This window comes from Danio aesculapii, chromosome 23 (assembly GCF_903798145.1).
Source record: "Danio aesculapii chromosome 23, fDanAes4.1, whole genome shotgun sequence".
NCBI classification, from domain to species: Eukaryota; Metazoa; Chordata; class Actinopteri; order Cypriniformes; family Danionidae; genus Danio; species Danio aesculapii.
Window position 1 is genome coordinate 1,051,401 of NC_079457.1, and position 21,807 is coordinate 1,073,207.

The following is a 21,807-nucleotide window of genomic DNA, read 5'->3' on the forward strand; positions in this document are numbered from 1 at the left end:
CAAACTTGCAACAACATTCACACACATATAGCATAATGCACATCCAGCCGTTGTTATCACAGAATAACCCCTTCAGTCTTCTACTCGCAGAGACATATACACACACACACACTCGCACAGACATGTACACACTCACACACAAACTTGCAACAACATTCACACACATATAGCATAATGCACGTCCAGCCGGTTGTTATCACAGAATAACCCCTTCAGTCTTCTACAACAGCTGCTGTCGTGCTCTATTCTGCAATAACCACCGGCTGGATGTGCATTATCCCATAATTAACAGATTTAAAACATTACCGTAATGCATTAGTAAAAACATTCTTGTTATTTAATGATAACTGTAGTTATTAACGGATGGAATTAATGGATTATTTTTCTATTATATTCTATTTGACATTATTAATTATTATTATTGGACTAACTGATGTTGTTTTTGTTTGTTTTCTGTGGTGTTTGTTCTTCCATGTGCGTGTGTGTGTGTGTGTGTGTGTGTGTGTGTGTGTGTGTGTGTGTGTGTGTGTGTGTGTGTGTGTGTGTGTGTGTGTGTTCTCTTGATGTTCTCAGTGATATCGTGGGCTTCACGCAGTTGTCCAGCACCAGCACTCCTTACCAGGTTGTGGACTTTCTTAACAAACTCTACACGACCTTTGACGAGATCATCGACAACCATGATGTGTATAAGGTGGAAACAATCGGCGATGCATGTACGTCACTAAAGCACGGCATCACCACGCGCTAAACGAAACATAATATTTATTCGGTAAAACACCATTTATTTTTTCTGAAAACAGATTTTGCAGGGAGTGCCTTGTACCATAGGGATATTTTATAAATTAGGTTTCGCAAAAAAAGGTCGCAATTCTGACTTTTGTTTTATGTCGCAATTCAGATTTTTGAGTTTATTTCTTGTAATTCTGACTTTTTTACTGTAATTTAGAGTTTTCGTAATGCAATTTTGATGCAGACACATGCACTGAGTTAATTTATCGTAATTTTGACTTTCTCTTAATTCTGAATTTAAGTTTTGTTATTCTGACTTTTTGTAATTCTGAGTTTACATATGGTAATTCTGACTTTTTTCTCATAATTTTGAGTTTACGTCTTACAAATCTGACTTTTTTCTTAATTTTGAGTATAATTGTTGTTGTTCTGATTTTTTCTTGTAATTCTGAGTTTATTTCTTGTAACTCTGTCTTATTGTAATTCTGAGTTTGTCTCATAATTTTGACTTAATTCTTGTAATTCTGAGTTTGTCTTGTAATTCTGACTTTTTTCTTGTAATTCTGAGTTTACGTCTCGTAAATCTGACTTTTTTGTTATAATTCTGAGTTTATTATTCGTAATTCTGACTTACTGCTTGTAATTCTGAGTTTTTTTGTAATTCAGACTTTTTTCTTGTAATCCCAAATTTACGTCTTGTAATTCTGACCTATTTCTTATAATTCTGAGTTTATTTTTTGTAATTTTGACCTATTTCTTATAATTCTGAGTTTATTTTTTGTAATTCTGACTTATTTCTTGTAATTCTAAGTTTATTATTCGTAATTCTGACTTATTTCTTATAATTCTGAATTTATTTTTCGTATTTCTGATTTTTTTCTTGTAATCCCGAGTTTACGTCTTGTAATTCTGACTTATTTCTTATAATTCTAAATTTATTATTCGTAATTCTGACGTACTGCTTGTAATTCTGAGTTTATTATTCGTAATTCTGACCTATTTCTTGTAATTCTGAGTCTATTGTTTGTAATTCTGACTTATTTCTTATAATTCTGAGTTTATTATTCGTAATTCTGACTTACTGCTTGTAATTCTGAATTTATTTTTCGTAATTCTGACTTACTGCTTGTAATTCTGAATTTATTTTTCGTAATTCTGACTTTTTTATTGTAATCCCGAGTTTACGTTTTGTAATTCTGACCTATTTCTGATAATTCTGAGTTTATTATTCGTAATTCTGACTTATTCTTATAATTCTGGGTTTATTATTCGTAATTCTGACATACTGCTTAATTCTGAATTTATTTTTCGTAATTCTGACTTTTTTCTTGTAATCCCGAGTTTACATTTTGTAATTCTGACCTATTTCTTATAATTCTGAGTTTATTTTTTGTAATTCTGACTTCTTTCTTGTAATTCTAAGTTTATTATTCGTAATTCTGACTTATTTCTTATAATTCTGAATTTATTTTTCGTATTTCTGATTTTTTTTCTTGTAATCCCGAGTTTACGTCTTGTAATTCTGACTTATTTCTTATAATTCTAAATTTATTATTCGTAATTCTGACGTACTGCTTGTAATTCTGAGTTTATTATTCGTAATTCTGACCTATTTCTTGTAATTCTGAGTCTATTGTTCGTAATTCTGACTTATTTCTTATAATTCTGAGTTTATTATTCGTAATTCTGACTTACTGCTTGTAATTCTGAATTTATTTTTCGTAATTCTGACTTACTGCTTGTAATTCTGAATTTATTTTTCGTAATTCTGACTTTTTTATTGTAATCCCGAGTTTACGTTTTGTAATTCTGACCTATTTCTGATAATTCTGAGTTTATTATTCGTAATTCTGACTTATTCTTATAATTCTGAGTTTATTATTCGTAATTCTGACTTATTCTTATAATTCTGGGTTTATTATTCGTAATTCTGACATACTGCTTAATTCTGAATTTATTTTTCGTAATTCTGACTTTTTTCTTGTAATCCCGAGTTTACATTTTGTAATTCTGACCTATTTCTTATAATTCTGAGTTTATTTTTTGTAATTCTGACTTATTTCTTGTAATTCTAAGTTTATTATTCGTAATTCTGACTTATTTCTTATAATTCTGAATTTATTTTTCGTATTTCTGATTTTTTTCTTGTAATCCCGAGTTTACGTCTTGTAATTCTGACTTATTTCTTATAATTCTAAATTTATTATTCGTAATTCTGACGTACTGCTTGTAATTCTGAGTTTATTATTCGTAATTCTGACCTATTTCTTGTAATTCTGAGTCTATTGTTCGTAATTCTGACTTATTTCTTATAATTCTGAGTTTATTATTCGTAATTCTGACTTACTGCTTGTAATTCTGAATTTATTTTTCGTAATTCTGACTTACTGCTTGTAATTCTGAATTTATTTTTCGTAATTCTGACTTTTTTATTGTAATCCCGAGTTTACGTTTTGTAATTCTGACCTATTTCTTATAATTCTGAGTTTATTATTCGTAATTCTGACTTATTCTTATAATTCTGGGTTTATTATTCGTAATTCTGACATACTGCTTAATTCTGAATTTATTTTTCGTAATTCTGACTTTTTTCTTGTAATCCCAAGTTTAAGTCTTGTAATTCTGACCTATTTCTTATAATTCTGGGTTTATTATTCGTAATTCTGACTTATCTCTTATAATTCTGAGTTTATTTTTCGTAATTATGACTTATTTCTTGTAACTCTAAGTTTATTATTCGTAATTCTGACTTATTTCTTGTAATTCTGAGTCTATTGTTCATAATTCTGACTTATTTCTTATAATTCTGAGTTTATTATTCGTAATTCTGACTTACTGCTTGTAATTCTGAATTTATTTTTCGTAATTCTGACTTTTTTATTGTAATCCCGAGTTTACGTTTTGTAATTCTGACCTATTTCTGATAATTCTGAGTTTATTATTCGTAATTCTGACTTATTCTTATAATTCTGAGTTTATTATTCGTAATTCTGACTTATTCTTATAATTCTGGGTTTATTATTCGTAATTCTGACATACTGCTTAATTCTGAATTTATTTTTCGTAATTCTGACTTTTTCTTGTAATCCCGAGTTTAAGTCTTGTAATTCTGACCTATTTCTTTTCATTCTGGGTTTATTATTCGTAATTCTGACTTATCTCTTATAATTCTGAGTTTATTATTCATAATTATGACTTATTTCTTGTCATCCCGAGTTTACATTTTGTAATTCTGACCGTTTTCTTATAATTCTAAGTTTATTATTCGTAATTCTGACTTATCTCTTATAATTCTGAGTTTATTTTTCGTAATTATGACTTATTTCTTGTAATTCTAAGTTTATTATTCGTAATTCTGACTTATTTCTTGTAATTCTGAGTTTATTATTCATAATTATGACTTATTTCTTGTAATCCCGAGTTTACATTTTGTAATTCTGACCTATTTCTTATAATTCTGAGTTTATTATTCGTAATTCTGACTTATCTCTTATAATTCTGAGTTTATTTTTCGTAATTATGACTTATTTCTTGTAATTCTAAGTTTATTATTCGTAATTCTGACTTATTTCTTGTAATTCTGAGTTTATTTTTCGTAATTATGACTTATTTCTTGTAATTCTGAGTTCACGTTTCGCAATTCTGAATTTTTTCTTCTAATTCTGAGTCTATTGTTTTGTATTTCTGACTTTTTTGTTGTAATTTGAGGTTTATTTATCGTTATTCTGACTTATTTTCTTGTAATTCTCAGTTTGTCTTGCATTATTGTTTGAGTTTTTAAATAAGAATTAAAAATGTATTTTTCTCGCAATTCAGGATTTATCCTTGTAATCCTCTGTTTGCCCTAAATTGAAAAATAAATGTATGAAATTCAGATAAGAAGAAGAAGAAGAAGAACTACAATTCAATAAAACATTGCACATTACTCAATTGATAAAAAGATTACAGGCTGTTCATGTAGAAAATCATTGATTTAAGTTGTTGGTTCTGTCTTTAGAAGAAATACATTGCAAAAATACGTTTTTTGAGAGTGTAGACTGATGCGATTATGTCATTGGCTGTTCTTCATATAAGTGGGTGGGGCTAGAATTGTACTTAGCCACACTTTACTTACTGCAACTCTCTGGTAGAATTTCTGCACAGCATCATGGGTAATGTAGTTTTCAGGGTTATGAATGATGTCTGCATTAATTCAAAGAATTGTTGTATAAATAAGTTAATAGTTTAAAGCTTATTAAAAATTAATTTCATTTCCCTATGGACAGCCTGAATGCCTGTTCTCTGTAAATGTGAGCATGCAGATTTGATTGTGTGTGTGTTGTGCCACAGATATGGTGGTTTCGGGGGTCCCGCAAGAAAACGGGATCCTGCACGCATCTGAAATTGCCAGCATGGCTCTGGATCTGGTGTCTGTCTGCAAAACTTTTAGGATCCCACACAGACCTCAAACACAGCTGCAGATCCGTGCGGGAATACACTCCGGTGCGCACCAAAACACACTTTAATCAGCTTTCACACTTACATATTTCTGCTTATAATTAAACCTGAGATTAATCAGCATTCACCTGTATTTACAGTGAGGGACCATCTCTCTCTCTCATTAGTATAAACAGTACTAAGTAAGAAGCAGCCGTCTGCCATTTTTTTACTAATACTGTATAGGTAATAGTATCTCAGCGGCATGGACGTTATTTGTCATGATGTGAGATCTTTGTCAGTCTGGTTTATTTGGTGTTTTTTTGGTGGTTTCCTTCAGGTCCTGTAGTTGCAGGAGTCGTAGGAACAAAGATGCCAAGATATTGTCTGTTTGGAGACACTGTGAACACAGCATCCCGCATGGAGTCCACCAGTGAAGGTAACGCAATTAAACATCAGTGCTTATCCTTAAATTAATAACTTTTAGTAGTAGTTTAATTAGTAGCTGTTAAATAATGGAAATATTCATGACTGTAATCAACAAGGAAAATTAAAGATGCATAATTTCACATTAATACAAATAGAACAGGTGATTAAATGTTTTATCTCAGTTTGACTTTCTGACTTTTTTCCTTGTAATTCTTAGTTTTCATCACACAATTCAGATTTATCTTTTACAAAGCACTGAAATAATGATGCAGAAATGTGCAAAATGATCTAAAAGCAATGCTAACTGTACTCCAGAGTGTGTTTTGAGAGGCAGATATTCAGTGCAGTGTTTTGTGGTTTGGTTTTGTGTGCAGCGCTGAAGATCCAGTGCAGCTCTAGTGCGTTTTTCCTGCTGGAGGAGATCGGCGGATACCTGCTCACCTGCAGAGGAGTTTTACAGGTCAAGGTGAGACTCTGAATAGTCATTCATTCATTTTATCTTTTTACCATCAACTCTGTTATCGTTAACTGTTATTGTCAACTCTGTTATCGTTAACCCTGTTACAGTCAACTCTGTTACCATCAGCTCTGTTGTTCTCAACTCTGTTATCGTTAACTGTTACCGTCAACTCTGTTATCGTTAACCATGTTACAGTCAACTCTGTTACCATCAGCTCTGTTGTTCTCAACTCTGTTATCGTTAACTGTTACCGTCAACTCTGTTATCGTTAACCATGTTACAGTCAACTCTGTTACCATCAGCTCTGTTGTTCTCAACTCTGTTATCGTTAACTGTTATTGTCAACTCTGTTATTGTCAACTCTGTATTGTCAACTCTGTTATCGTTAACTGTTATTTTCAACTCTGTTATCAGTAACTGTTATTGTCAGCTCTGTTATTGTCAACTCTGTTATCGTTAACTGTTACTGTCAACTCTGTTATCGTCAACTCTATCATCAAACTCTGCAATCTTCAACTGTTATTTTCAACTCTGTTACCATAAAACTCTGTTATCATCAACTCTTTTATCATCAACTCTGTTATCATCAACTCTGTTATCATCAACTCTGTTATCGTCAACTCTGTTATCATCAACTCTGTTATCGTCAACTCTGTTATCGTCAACTTTGTTAACTGTAAATTTTTACTGTAAACTATACATTTTTAGCATATCCTTCCAGTTTAAGCAAAATAAATGCAAAATGCTTGAAATGTACTCCTAATTCTAAAATAAGTCTGTCAGACTGATGTGTAGGTGGTTTTGATGTGTGCTTCTCAGGGTAAAGGTGACATGGTGACGTACTGGCTGGAAGGAGAGTGCTCTAAAGACATGAAAAAACCCGCAACACAGCAGGAATCGGAGAAACCCGAGGCAGAGAAAGAGGATTATTCCAGTATCCCAGGAGTCCTCAGCGCTTCTGAAAACACTGACACAAACTAACATCTCTGTTCTGTAGCATCACTTCTGTCCTTTATAGACCTACAGGTTTGTGATGTTTTTCAGAATGGTGATTTATTCTCCTGTGCGTTTAGCGAATCATTTTTCTTCAGTATTTCCTCCTCAGTGTTGGTAGCATCAGATTAATTAAAGATACAGGACTTGTGAGGCACTGATAATAATGTACATCGCATGACAAAGTTTTAAATTACACATTTATGATAATGTAATCTGACTACTTTTAAATTTAGATTACTTTTATGGTAATTTAATCATGCTACTTTTTGGATTACATGTAGATTCCTTTTATGGTAACATAATCTGGCTACTTTTGGATTACATTTAGATTACTTTTATGACGATTTATTCTGACTAATTTAGGACAACATTTAGATTACTTCCATGGTAATGTAATCTGACTACTCTTGGATTACATTTAGATTACTTTTATGGCAAAGCAATCTGACTACATTTGGATTACATTTAGATTACTTTCATCACGATTTACTCTGACTAATTTAGGACTACATTTAGATTACTTCCATGGTAATGTAATCTGACTATTCTTGGATTACATTTAGATTACTTTTATGGTAATTCAATCTGACTACTTTTAAATTGTATTTAGATTACTTATATGGTAATGTTATCTGACTACATTTGGATTACATTTAGTTTACTTTTATGGTAATTCAATCTGACTACTTTTAAATTGTATTTAGATTACTTATATGGTAATGTTATCTGACTACATTTGGATTACATTTAGTTTACTTTTATGGCAAATCTGACTACTTTTGGATTACATTTAGATTACCTTTGTGCAAAACCTTGTTTGACAAAAATTGAAGCAGGATATTCTTGTACTACTACTAAAGTACCACTGATGAGTTTAAAACACTTACTTTCAATTAAGTACATTTAGAAAACAGCAACATTAAAACAACCAATATTGAAAAACATCAGCTTCACAGAAATATCAAATATTTAATAAAAAAACACTAAAAAAAGTGCATATTAAACATTAAACAATAGCAACATTGCAAACGTGAAGAATCATGAACGCATATAGGTGTTGTTTATTATGAAAAAATATTTAAAGAGAAAGATTTGGTGAAAAACTTACTGCCCTTGTGTAAATAATATGTAATCCATAATAAAGTAACTGTAGTCTAATTACGAGTGGTTTAAAAAGTAGTTTACTCAAAAAGTACATGCTTTTGATATTGAGTTTTAGAATTATGTAATCCAGGTTACATGTAATCACTTACTACCCAAATCTGGATATACAGTATATTTCTTATTAAACTAAATCCATGTGATGTCAAAGATGTTAATAATATTAGAAATAAATGCTGTTCAAGAAATGCTTCTTTTCATCGAGTCTTCATATAAATGCAAACAAACAGCATCACAGAGAGAATCTGAGCTCAGGTGCATCGGAAAGAGAAGCTCTTTAGTCAACGACTCTCTCTCTCTCTCTCTCTCTGTGTGTGTGTGTGTGTGTGTGTGTGTGTCAGAGAGAGAGAGAGAGAGAGAGAGAGAGAGAGAGAGAGAGAGAGAGAGATTTGATGCTTATTCAAAATATCAAGAATAATAGATTGGCATTTGACTAAAGTGTTTTTAAAAATCAGCTTGACCAGCAAGGAAATGGCCAAAAACCAGGCTGCACTGCATCATGCTTTTCTTACTTGGAGTTTTTGACTTATTTCTAGTAAATATACCTTTAAAAAACTTAAATCAAGAAGCATTTTCCAGACACATACTTTTTTGTCATATTTTCAGAAATTTCTAAATTGAGATTTTTCTTTAAAACAACTCGAAAAAACAGCTTGAAAAAACAGCTTGATTTTAGCTGATTGCCCAGCCTGGTTTTAGAGGGGTTTTGGCCATTTCCATGCAGGTTTCTAGCCTGGTCTTAGCTGGTCAGGCTGGAAAACGACCCGCTAAAACCAGCTTGACCACATGGTTTAAGCTGGGCTCCCAGCCTAGCTAGACCGGTCAAGCTGGTTTTAGCTGGTCATCTCCCAGCCTGACCATCTAAGACTAGGCTGTAAATGGCTGGAAACCAGAACAGAAATGGCCAAACCCCCTCTAAAACCAGGCTGGTCAAGCAGCTAAAACCAGCCAACCAGCCTAGGCTGGGAATACTTGGCCAGCGGGGTAAGCAAAATAATCTTATTTAAATCCTAAATATTTAGCTTCTTCACTGGCAGATTATTTTGCTTGTTTTAAGGAAAAACTCAATTTCTTAAAAACAAATTGTGCTTGTCTAGAAAATGCTTGATTTAAGAAAATGTTAGAACTAGCTTAGAAATAGCCCATGTTTAAAGTTTAGTTGGTTTTTCAGTAAAAACCGGAATAACAAAATGTTAAAAGATATTGACAAGCAATATTAATGAAGATTAACATATTCTCACCTAGAGCGGAAATGATAAGAATGATTATTAATCTTGCCAAGACAATATTGCTTGATTTATGACAGTAAATGTTGTTTTTATGCATTGTAGAGCTGAACACATGATTCAGTCGCTTTCATCAGTAATAGGGTATATGTCGAGTGTGTTTCCCATACTGATAAACTTCCAGTGACTTGTTATTGTTAGGTTTTTTCCATTTTATACGGTTCCTTTTACAGCATCGATGTTGTAATGTGATTAAAATACATTCAGTTAAACAGACTTTGGCATTCATTCAGTTGTTGAAGCGTAAAACGAGACAAAAAGCCGTTTACTCGGATGCGCCTGTCAGAATCAGCAGGCTAGCGCAGAAGCTCCATTGAATATACTGGGGTAAAATAAATGCTCCTATTATAAAGAAAATGTTATTTAATGCAGTGCTTCTTGTACAATCTGAGACCCACTTTATATCAGATATCACTCAGCCAGTGGAGATCGCTGATTTTTAGAGAAAACAGACCTTAAACAGATTTTGCATTGGCACACAATTCACCGGAAACGATTAACCCAGGTTACCGGCAAATTAAAAGTCCTATTAGCATGCTTCGGCATATACCCTATTTAGCTAAATATGTGAGTTTTCATTGTTCCCATTCTGCTCCCCAATATGGCCGCCTGATGACGTGTGCTGATATACGATTACGATCGTGTTGTGTGTGTCAATGTCGACAAACGTCTTTCAGTGATAGAAATGTTGTCTAATGTAGTAAGTAGCTATGAGCGTGTCAGACACAGCTGTTTCCCGCTGATTATAAATGTGAAAGAGCTGAGTGTTTTTCAGCGATGAGAGGAATAATCAGGCGTCTGAAGGGTCTGTATAATGAAATGCGTGAGCAACAGACGAGCACAAAGAGCCATTCAACTCAATCATTTCATTAACATCACAGAGAGAGCAGATGAAAGACCGCAGACCTTCTTCACTGCTAATTATAATTAGCAGGAGATTTACCTCAAACACACGGTGAACTCCTGTGCTGCTTCAGAAAAACGAGCTGAAATGAAGGAAGATTTGTAAAATACAAATAGCTTCACCCGTTAAAATAGTCCTAGCTAACATCATGTCACTGTTGTGGAGTGATTATTGATTCGTATCTTATTCACACTTGAGGCTCGGTGTAAAACATAAAAGTTACTGTACGTAATTCCCGCGAAAACGGGTTTGCAAACTAGCATCGCACATGAAAAATGCTAGCCTATAGTAATTTATACTGTTACGAACCACTATAGTAAAGTGGTATACTTCATATGTTGTATTTACAACACGTTGTTAATGAATGATACTAGTAACTGATTAAACTGTGATACAGTTTGCTACTGGTACCACAACTAGAGATAGAATTACCACAACAAATAAAGTCAAGTCATTATTAATTACTGTTTAGTTCAAGAACACCATTTACTATAGTATTTTTCATGTGGGATAAAAGTGTAAACTTGTAAGTCCACCCAAAACTAAACAGTTGTGTTAATTCATTTACCCTCAGTCCATTCAAGACCTTAAAGAAATGTAAATTTTTAGCAGACATCTTGAGATTGAAGTCACTATATGTGACTTCAAACTCTTATTTCTAGACAAATGAGGAAATAAAACGTTGAGTATAACTTATTATAAATAAACTAATTGTTTTGAGAAAAAAACGTGTTAAATTTCAAGAAAAAAAGTGAGAATAAACTTATTAAATGTAAAGAATAAAGTCATTGTTTATAGAAAAATATAATTTATTTCAAGAAAAAGTTGCAATAAAAACTCATTATAGAGAATAAAGTAATTAATTTTCAAGAAAAAAGTAAATAAAACATTAAAAGTGAACTGAAAAATGTTTCAAGAATAGTCAGTTTCAATAAAGTCATTCAATTAAAAAAGTCTAAATAAAATGTTGAGAATAAACTAATTTTGAAAATTAAGTCATTTGTTTTTAGGGGAAAAAATTATTAAATTTCAAGAAAAAAAAGTATAAATGAATTATTTTAAACCAATTACATTCTATGGACAAACTTGTGATCTGTTTGATGAGTTTTATCTCATAATGGTTTCATTTTATATTGCTCGGTTCTATAATCCACTTCCATATGACACACTAAACTCCTACAAATGTTTACTTTATCATGTATTAAATAACTCAAAATAAAATTAATAGAAACTACATACACATTGTAGCAAACACTAACAATAAAATTAACAAAACAATCACTCAATAAATATAAAAACCTAATTTAATTCAAAGTATTAATAAAAATCTTTGAAAAATAACAACGCAACAATTGAAAAACTATATACACAGGTTTGCAAAAACATTTATATAATAACTGTTTATTCATATCAAACATTATTAATATAGTACACTGTATTTTTAAAGTGTGTATCATGGTCTTCTTTATGAACGCAGCATTATTAACAGGCATTCACTTGTGGACAGAGATGTATAGTAACGAAGTAGAACTACTTCACTACTGTACTTAAGTACTAAAAGGCAGTATCTGTACTTTACTGGAGTATTGTTTTTTTCTCCTACTTCCACTTTTACTTAAGTACATATTTTCGATGAGTTTAATACTTTTACTCCGATAGATTTTTTATGAGCTGCATCGTTACTCGTTACTAGAGGTGTCAAAATGGTCGAAATCGGTTCAGTAATAGATCATAACGGGTTATTACGTACTGACGTCATTTATCTCCTATGTGCGGTGTCGCAATACTATGGCGAAGGACGGAGGCGCGAGGGCGAGTGAAGGCGGCACAGCACACGAGCCGCTATTTCACTACTACAGAGAAATGTTGTGAGACTCCATCTCTGCCTCTCTCACTTTGGACATTTGACCCCCTGGCCTGGTAGGCGTGTATGAGGTGCAAGTTTTCTCCACTGTGTCTATTATAGATTACCTGTGATAACCGCGTATTATACATACATAGACTGTAACCGCGGCTGTTCTTCCCGCCATCAGTGAACAACGCTTTCATTTCTAAAGCCGATAGAAGCCTTTTCTGTTGAGAAGGTGAAGACAATAACCAAAGGGGTGTAAGACCTCGCCTGTCAGCGTTTAAAAAGCAGGCAGGAGAATATTTACATTAGTTTATTTGCTATAAATGCTCATGCTGTCTTCTGTGCATGAGTTTTGTTTGATACATTCAGAAAGAGTGTTTTCTTTGAGCGGGTCAATTTAAGGGTACAGTTCATATATATTACTGCTGTATTAAAGAACACAATTTTATTACAAGTAACCATTTAACTGTCACACCAAGAAAAAAACCAATAGAATTTTTTTATTTATTGCATTTCTTAATTCCTAATGTCACTAGTTAACACAATCAATACATTTTCCCCAACACATCCCATAATTTCTAAAATATCAGCCTCTACCAAATGGTTGAGATGTTGGTTTATGGTAAAAGTACCAGAATGAATAAATATACTATAAAAATATGAAGTTTAGGACCAATTTAATTAAATCATAATCAAAATGAAACATTTTTGAATACTAAATCATAGCCATAAGCCATAAAATATTTCAGATTTTCATTTAACACAGTAATATACACGTTTTCTTTTTTTTACAATAAAATCAAAATCAAGTGAATTAGAACGTTCGTTTACAGCGTTTACAACCAGTAATTTGTGCTCCGAAATTGGGTTTCAATAGCGTTTTGAGTGGATTATGGACTGTTTTTGTGACACACAACTTTGAAAGGTGTGTGTTAAAGCTGTTATAATCTGTCAGATCTGTGGTTCAAGCGTGAGAGAAATACAGTATTGTAAGTCATGTTTCTTTTCGTTCTGCTTAATGACGTGCCCCCAAAAAAGAGATTTAAAATAAACAAAACAATATGATGTCTTTTGACTGCATTCTTTAATAACTACATTACACAATACTTGTACTTTTACTTTCAGTACTTGAGTAGTAAATTTTGAAATAAACTACTTGCAATACTTAAGTACAAAAAATGTTGAATACTTTAGTACTTCCACTTAAGTATGGTGCTTAAAGAGCACTTTTACTTCTACTCAAGTCACTTTTTGATAGAGTACTTGTACTTTTACTTAAGTCTGGGTCTTTAGTACTTTATACATCTCTGCTTGTGGAACATACTTGGCTGTTTTCCCTCGAGCCCAGTTCAGTGTGCAGTCTTTCTAGTGCACTACACCATCTAGTGGCTGAAGACAATAATACAGGTCACAAAATATAAACGTCAAAAACTTCATCTTTCCATCACTGAAGTAACAAGAAGAGCATTTGATATCTAGCAAATCATTTAAACACAGAGATATAAAGTAAAACAGTAACTGTGTGTGTGTGTGTGTAGATCTGCTGGGTGTGCGTCAGGCTTCAGGCTGTTGTTTATTCAGAGTTGTTTGCTGATTGTAGTCTGTGTTTTCTCTCTCTTCTGCAGCTCCCACTGCGCTGCGATCCGTGTGCCGTAGATGACGAAACCCCACGACAGCAGAACCACCGACATCAGAACCTGCACACACACACAGATACACAGAGTCATACATATGCACACACACATACACAGACATTCACAATGCATACACACAGAGATGTACAAATTCATGCACGCATATACAGAGAAGCACACACACATAAAGAGACACGCATATGCACAAATAATACAGTCATACAAATGCACGCACAAACATTCACAATACATGCGCACATATTGAGTGTGTGCATATGTGTGACTGTGTATCTCTGTGGGTGTGTGTGCAGGGTCTGGTGTCGGTGGTTCTGCTGTTGTGGGGTCTCGTCATCTACAGCACATGGATCACATACTGAGTATTATTTATTCATTCATTTTCCCTTTATTTTTCAGGTGTCGCCACAGCGGAATGAACCACCAACTATTCCAGCATATGTTTTATACAGCGGATGCCCTTCCAGCCACAACCCACCACTGGGAAACACCCATACACACTCATTCACACACACACACTACAGACATCTACCTATAGCGCATGTGTTTGGACTGTGGGGGAAACCGGAGCACCCGGAGGAAACCCACGACAACACGGGGAGAACATGCAAACTCCACACAGAAACGCCAACTGACCCAGCTGAGGCTCGAACCAGCGACTTTCTTGCTGTGAGACAATTGTGTGGTGCAGTGGGTAGCACAATCAGCTCACAGCAAGAAGGTCGCTGGTTTGAGCCTCGGCTGGGTCAGTTAGCGTTTCTGTGTGGAGTTTGCATGTTCTCCTCGTGTTGGTGTGGGTTTCCTCCGGGTGCTCTGGTTTCCCCCACAGTCCAAACACATGCGCTATAGGGGAACTGATCAACTAAATTGGCCGTAGTGTATGTGTGTGTGTGTGAATGAGTGAGTATGGGTGTTTCCCAGTACTAGGTTGCAGCTGGAAGGGCATCCGCTGTGTAAAACATATGCTGGAACAATTGTTGGTTCATTCAACTGTGGTGACCCCTGATGAATAAAGGGACTAAGCTGAATGAAAATGAATTAAATTATTATAATTAACAAACAAAAGAGTACACTCAATAATGACTTTTGCTGCTTGTTCAGTCTACTTATTTCAAATGATCTGCAAACACACACATCTTAAGGGACTTTTGGACACAACTTAATTGTTTTATGTTCAATCCACTTAAATTTGTAAACCTAATCAGCTTGAGTTGGGACAGTGTGAAGGAATTGTGTGGAATCCTGCATTGTTTTAACAAAGCTAAATAATAATACCAATAAACTAAAACTAATTTGGAAAAATAACAAAAAGCAGATCTTAATATTTGTTAGAAATACATCAAGCTAATAGTGCATAAATAATACAAAACAACACTGACTATAATACACATCGTACTAATGTACAGGGGTGGGCAACAATACATTGAAATGCGTTTTAAAATAAAACACCAGATGCCTACAGTTTAAGTGTGTCCGAATACAGCAGCCACTAATGTAACACAATAAAATACTGCATTTTGAAAATACTGCTGAATAATTTTACAAAGGGAGCAGGACATTTCTTCACAGACCTTCAATCAATAGGACTATTCGTCCAGTCTCTTCACCATTAAATTGACTCAGTGAAGTAAACAGTGTTCGACAGCTACAGCGTTTCTCTGAGCAAGTTTAATTCTGCTTCTCTGCCAACTCCTTCACCTCTTCTCCTGTACACGAGGAGCTTTTGATAAACTTTTGTTTCTCTTATAGTGATTTTACTATACATTTCTGTTCAAATTCCCCACAGAAAGTGAATTTAAAGATGATCTCTTTAATCATAGTAAAAACCATGCAGATAATGAGTTGGAATAAAGTAATATATCTCTTCATTGTGTTTCCATCCATTGCGTGGGCAGTAAAATTAACAGCATCTCTTGAGTCTTATTTTAAAAGGATAATATCTATGAAGAGGTTATTTTAATTGTTTGCCATATTAAATATGATCACAATTGTGTTTTTGCTATTGAAATCTTCAATACTGAAAAATCATACTCTTCAATGTACAACCTGCAGATAAACTACTGGCATTTGAAACAGCCAATGAAGTTGAGTACACTGAAGAAATGACAGAGATGATACCTTGGGTTACATTTCTTTTCGTTTTTTTAAGTTAAATGGTTGTAAACAACTTATTTGGGTTGGATTTAAACAAACAAACAAACAAATGATCAAAATTCAGTAGTCATTTGTGTGTTATTTTCCTAATGTGTGTTGCATAATTTCCATCTATACTCCAAGCATTGACCACCGTCTTCAATATTAGAGTTTTTCTAGTTTGCTTTGAGCTGGATGCACTCCATTTTCCTCATCACTACCCCAGCAGAGCATAAGACACGTCTTGCAAACGTGTACACCCTCTCTCATTGGATTGACACATTTTCCCTAACATTTTTCAAAACAGTTAACACAGATGTCATTCAAGCAGCCCAAACTCTATTGTTTTAGCTATGGTCACCAAACAGAAACCGTCTATTCCTAACTATTAGAATCTATCAAGATTAGTATGAAATCTCTAAAGCACTGGTTACTCCTTCACACAAATCTTCAATTAGCAATCAGTCTGCAAACCTCATAAAAAGAGGCGGCAGGTCTATATTGATCTTTGCCAGCATGGATGGAGGAGCTCAATAGTGGCTATACTCCTTATAGATGATCCTTTATTTTGGTTTACATGTGTTTGCTGCAATATTTACAGTATTTAATTGGGTTCTTTTTGTTTTTTACAGTATTTCAGCCGCAGTTTGTAAAAATGTCAGGGATTCAGTAAAATTTTAATCGAAGCATATTTTTATTCTGGATCTAATTCTTTGCAAAAAGGAAAATCTGGCACAGCTTACATTGTAAGTCAACAAACGGCACTGACAATAGGCTACAATGTCAAGCAATGGTGCACTGATTCACTCTGAGTTCTGTATTTTGCTGTCCGTTGTGTAATGCTTGATAGGAAGAGCTCATATACTTGTTTGCAATTTCTGTTGTTTGGAGGTAAAATTTGCTTTTGTTGCATGTTTTAAATGTTTTGGCACAGTTAGAGCCTTTTGCAATCAAAATAAGTCATTTTGACTATGAGTGCCGCTGTTTCAGCCAATAATATCCAGCTGCAGGCCTGCAGAACCACACACGTTTTAGGCACACACAATCTGGGCAAACCATATATGGTTACGGCGGATGTTAATGGTATTAACATCTTCTTGGACATCGTCATCGATATATTTTGATATATGTGGTTAATAAATATTGTACACAATAAACAATAGTGTTTACTTTACTTTATTTCACAGATATTGCGATCGAGACGGGCAAATGGGGAGCGCTGTTTCGATCGCCATTCAATATAATAGACTGAACAGATTTCTATCAGTCATCATAGATGATCAGTCATTATTATCTGACAGAGTCAATATCGCAGATACTGGTTTACTGGCCTTGCTGAATGATCTAAATTGGACAGGTTTGATTTATATAATGGATTAATTTATAATGAGGAAATAATAGCAAGTTAATATAGGCAATAATACATCTTTATATGTAATAAATAATATTTTACTCCAGCAATTTAATAGTGTGTATTTGCTTAATTTTCTAATATTTTTTCATTAATGATTTCCCACAATAAACACTGTAGAAATTTATAGTAAGCAAAATATTGTTTTTAAATCAAAATTTAGCAATAGAAACAAATGAACTATTAATATTTAATTAAAAAATAATAATAAGTAAATATATATATGTATATATGTCAACAGCTGTGACAGTTTAGTAAGATAGTTTATAATCAGATAATCTATTAGTATAATCAGTTTATAACTATATTATATATTGTTTATGATTAACTATAGTAATTTATTGTAATGTGACATTATTGTTTGCTTTTTATATTTTACAACAAAGTGATTTTAACCAAGTATGATAATATTAAGATCCTAAATTAGTTTATTACACTTAATGCTACAATTAGACGGTCTATTATGCTTTCTTTGTGTATGTGGACACGTGAATAAAGTCATAAGTGTCTTTAACCAATTATTTTTATTTACATAATTTGAGTTCAGAAACTGCAGAGATGTTAAAATGATCTTTATGATATAATAATAATGACTGAAATGGGAAATCACATTTGTGAAATTCAATAGGTGGTGATAATGCTAAGGTGTTAGTTAGTTCCCATATATGGTTTGCCTAGATCATGTGTGCTAGATTGTGTGTGCCTGAAACGTGTGTGGTTCTGCGGTTCTGCAGCTGGATATATCTCGTTTCGGCCTGTGTGTTAACTGTTTTGTAAATGTGGAGTTTCAGTTGACGGCTGCATCAAAGCAATCAAGAAAAACTGTAGTCAATTTTCTGTTCTGATCTCAAGCCCATAGGCAAAACTGTGAGAGCATCAACCTGAGGCCGCACTTTGAAGATGTCATCATGTAGACTTCTTACAAAGCTTTTACAGTATTTTAGGAAATTTCACTTTCACAAACAGAGGTTCCTTAAAGTAAATCCAACTTTTATAGACGTCCTATGTGAAAGAGAACATTTAATTAAATCACTTAGATTAATTGATAATAATTCTTGAGCAAATATGATGAGATCTTTCATGCTACTTGATTTTTTATTTCTATATTGCATTATTATTTCCTTTAATTTTTGATGTACTCTTTTGTTTTGCGCTTTATCTTGTGTATCTAATGTGACTATTATGTCAAAGAACTGTTCTCTTTTACTGTATTCTAAGTTGTATTATACAGTTTCTTTAAATTAATAAAAAAGTACAGTATTTTAAAATACAAGACACTAAAGTATTCTGATACAAAATATTCACCCATTTTATCATCCCTATCAAATACCAATTACTAAATACTACTTTGTATTTTAAATGCTTGTATCATAAATACTGCCCATCCCTGCAAATGTAACTATGTAAATGATAACTAGGCCCACACGGAGTCTGCGCACGCAGAATTATGCAGGTTTTTTGCCAATAATTGTTTCTGTTTATCGACTTGAGTAAATGTGTGTAAATTTATATTTATTCAGTTTTTTTTAATTAATTTTAGTAAAGTTATTGACATATTAAAATGTTCATATGATTTATTTATGGCAACGCAGTGGCGCAGTAGGTAGTGCTGTCGCCTCACAGCAAGAAAGTCACTGGTTCGAGCCTCAGCTGGGTCAGTTGGCGTTTCTGTGTGGAGTTTGCATGTTCTCCCTGCGTTTGCGTGGGTTTCCTCCGGGTGCTCCGGTTTCCCCCACAGTCCAAACACATGCGGTAAGGGTGAATTGGGTAGGCTAAATTGTCCGTAGTGTATGAGTGTGTATGGATGTTTCCCAGAGATGGGTTGCAGCTGGAAGGGCATCGGCTGCGTGAAACATGTGCTGGATAAGTTGGCGGTTCATTCCACTGTGGCGACCCCGGATTGATAAAGGGACTAAGCCGAAAAGAAAATGAATGATTTATTTACAATACAGTTTGTACAGTAATATTTTCTGTTGTCTTTTAGTAGAGATATTATATGGAAGACTTGCTTTGTCTACCAAATAAAGTGAATCTAATTGGATTTGCAATGTAAACATTAAATAAAAGTTTAAAATGTGTTACTTTTGATCTCGTATATTAAGGTTTTAGTTATGATACTCCTAAAATCATTCCGCATATATGTCCAGATTTTGCACAGAATTCTGCGCAGAAATGTCAAAAAACGTCCGCAGATTCCGTCTGTCCCTAATGATAACTCATAATCTACACACGATACACTGTTTACTGCAGTCATGTCCACAGTTGATCTGTAAATGACTGTAAGAGTCATGCGTATATTCTCCCTCATGATCTGATACTCACGATCGACAATATTCTGTCCACACAGCGTCGACTCGCGTTCATCATTTATCTCTGTTTAATGTAAATCTGATGATTGAGGTAGAATCACAAGCAGCCCGTTAGCGAAGTTAGCGTCTGATCATAACCGGAAAAGCAGCACAAGTATCCAGGACAACGACCGGAAGAACGCTTGAATCCTATGCGCGTTCACCAGTCTTTGGCGTTCGCCATAGATATTTACATTAGATTTCGCCCACCCTGTTGTTGTCTAATGGAAGGAATGCGTCAACAGAGCCGCCATTTTAATACAGGGTAGCGCTCCTTTGAAATGAATGCGGAGCTGCAGTGGAGGACTGTGGCTATCCAGATACACATATACACATATATCTATGATCGGGAGTTTTCCTGGTGGTCATTATGCAAATATTGTTCTTAAATGACGAAGATTATAAGTGTACATCACTTTTCTACATTGATGGATAATTGACCCCCACTCTGTTTGCTTGTTTGCTTATTTTATTCAACAAAACTAGCATAAGTTGGTGCTACTTTGCCGTATGGTGAATGCAGTAAGTGACTGTATTATTATCAATAACGTTGCTTGTGGAGCACAAAAGTTTATAACAAAAACGTAAAAAACGAAATCGTACCTATGAAATGTTTGGCTTATGTGCTTTGTTTTCTTTTTTTGCTTGTTACTACACCTGTACACAGCGCTAAAGTCCAGCATCTTTAGGTTGTCACTAGTGCGGTTGAATGGCATTTGTGCTGGGAGCCCTGTACAAATGTGGCGGCGCTATTGACGCATGCTCAGGGTCGGTATGCGATATCTAGTGTATATGTCTATGGGCGTTCACGCGGTAAACTCGTTAAGTCTAGATGGGATACAGCTACGGATACTCACATCAATATAGCATTTTTTGATACACTGTACAACAAGAATTCATATTTTTACATTACTGTGAGGGTTGGGTTTAAGGTTGGGGTAGGGGTAGACGTTTATAAAATAGTTTAATGGGGAATTTAATTGGTAGTATGAAAAATTATCTGTATAATAATATTTTTACATTACAATTAGGGTTGGGTTTATATATATTTATGTATGTATGTATGTATGTGTATATATATATACATATATTTATATAAATATGTGTGTGTGTGTGTGTGTGTGTGTGTGTGTGTGTGTGTGTATGTATATGTATGTATATATACATATATATATATGTGTGTGTGTGTGTGCGTGTGTGTGTGTGTGTGTGTGTGTGTGTGTGTGTGTGTGTGTGTGTGTGTGTGTGTGTGTGTGTGTGTGTGTGTGCGTATTCAAGCCCATGGCCAGCCTGGTGAAAGGGATGGTTCTTTTTTCTCAAAATAGTGGGCCTTTTTGCAGTTATTTGCCTCATTTTCTAGTTAATTATAAGATTTAAATACTGAATTTATGTGACATTTTAAGCACTATTTTTAGCTAAATATTAAAGTATTTCCTAAATATTGAAAATACAAAAATATGACAAATATTTATTTTTACAATACAAATTTATCACATAATTCATCATTAAAAAATTTTCTATTAAAAACTGTAGCCTATTGTAATTTATTAGACAAATAACCAACTTGCCAGCACAACTTTCCTCAGTCAAAATTTGGCCATTTGAATAATGAAAAATTAAAACATAATAATAATAATAATAATAATAATAATAATAATAATAATAACAATTATAATAATAATGTAGAGCTTCACAATTTTTCTAGCCTCGCCTGTAAAGTACATTTGAAAATTCATGGATAACAACAATAGTCAAAATAGTATTCAAATTAATTTTAATATTGGCCACTTTTGGTGCTTCACAACTTTAAATAGTTTTCTTTCAAGAATAAGGCCCAAGACTTAGAACTTACTTATTGTCAAAGGATTTCTCTATTTAAAAACAATAGCAAAAGATGGCTTTATATCTGACGTCTTCTTGCACAGCTGGATTTTGGAAAAATAATTGTTTGCATTGGCCAAAACTGATTAACTGAACTCACACCAGGATTCTGCTTCTTTGATGGGTTATTTTCACTATTAATGATGTCATAG

At 33.6% G+C, this 21,807-nt stretch overlaps 1 protein-coding gene across 1 annotated transcript in view; it reads left to right on the top strand.

The window, feature by feature from the left end:
• The window catches only part of LOC130217447 (atrial natriuretic peptide receptor 1), a 28,953-nt gene extending 21,938 nt beyond the window's left edge, over positions 1-7,015 (top strand). Inside the window, exons 19-23 of the mRNA XM_056449559.1 lie at positions 574-713; positions 5,059-5,211; positions 5,486-5,584; positions 5,949-6,040; positions 6,854-7,015. Coding sequence (XP_056305534.1) covers positions 574-713; positions 5,059-5,211; positions 5,486-5,584; positions 5,949-6,040; positions 6,854-7,015 — 646 coding nt within the window. The remainder of the gene's footprint in view (positions 1-573; positions 714-5,058; positions 5,212-5,485; positions 5,585-5,948; positions 6,041-6,853) is intronic.
• Positions 7,016-21,807: the final 14,792 nt, after the last annotated feature.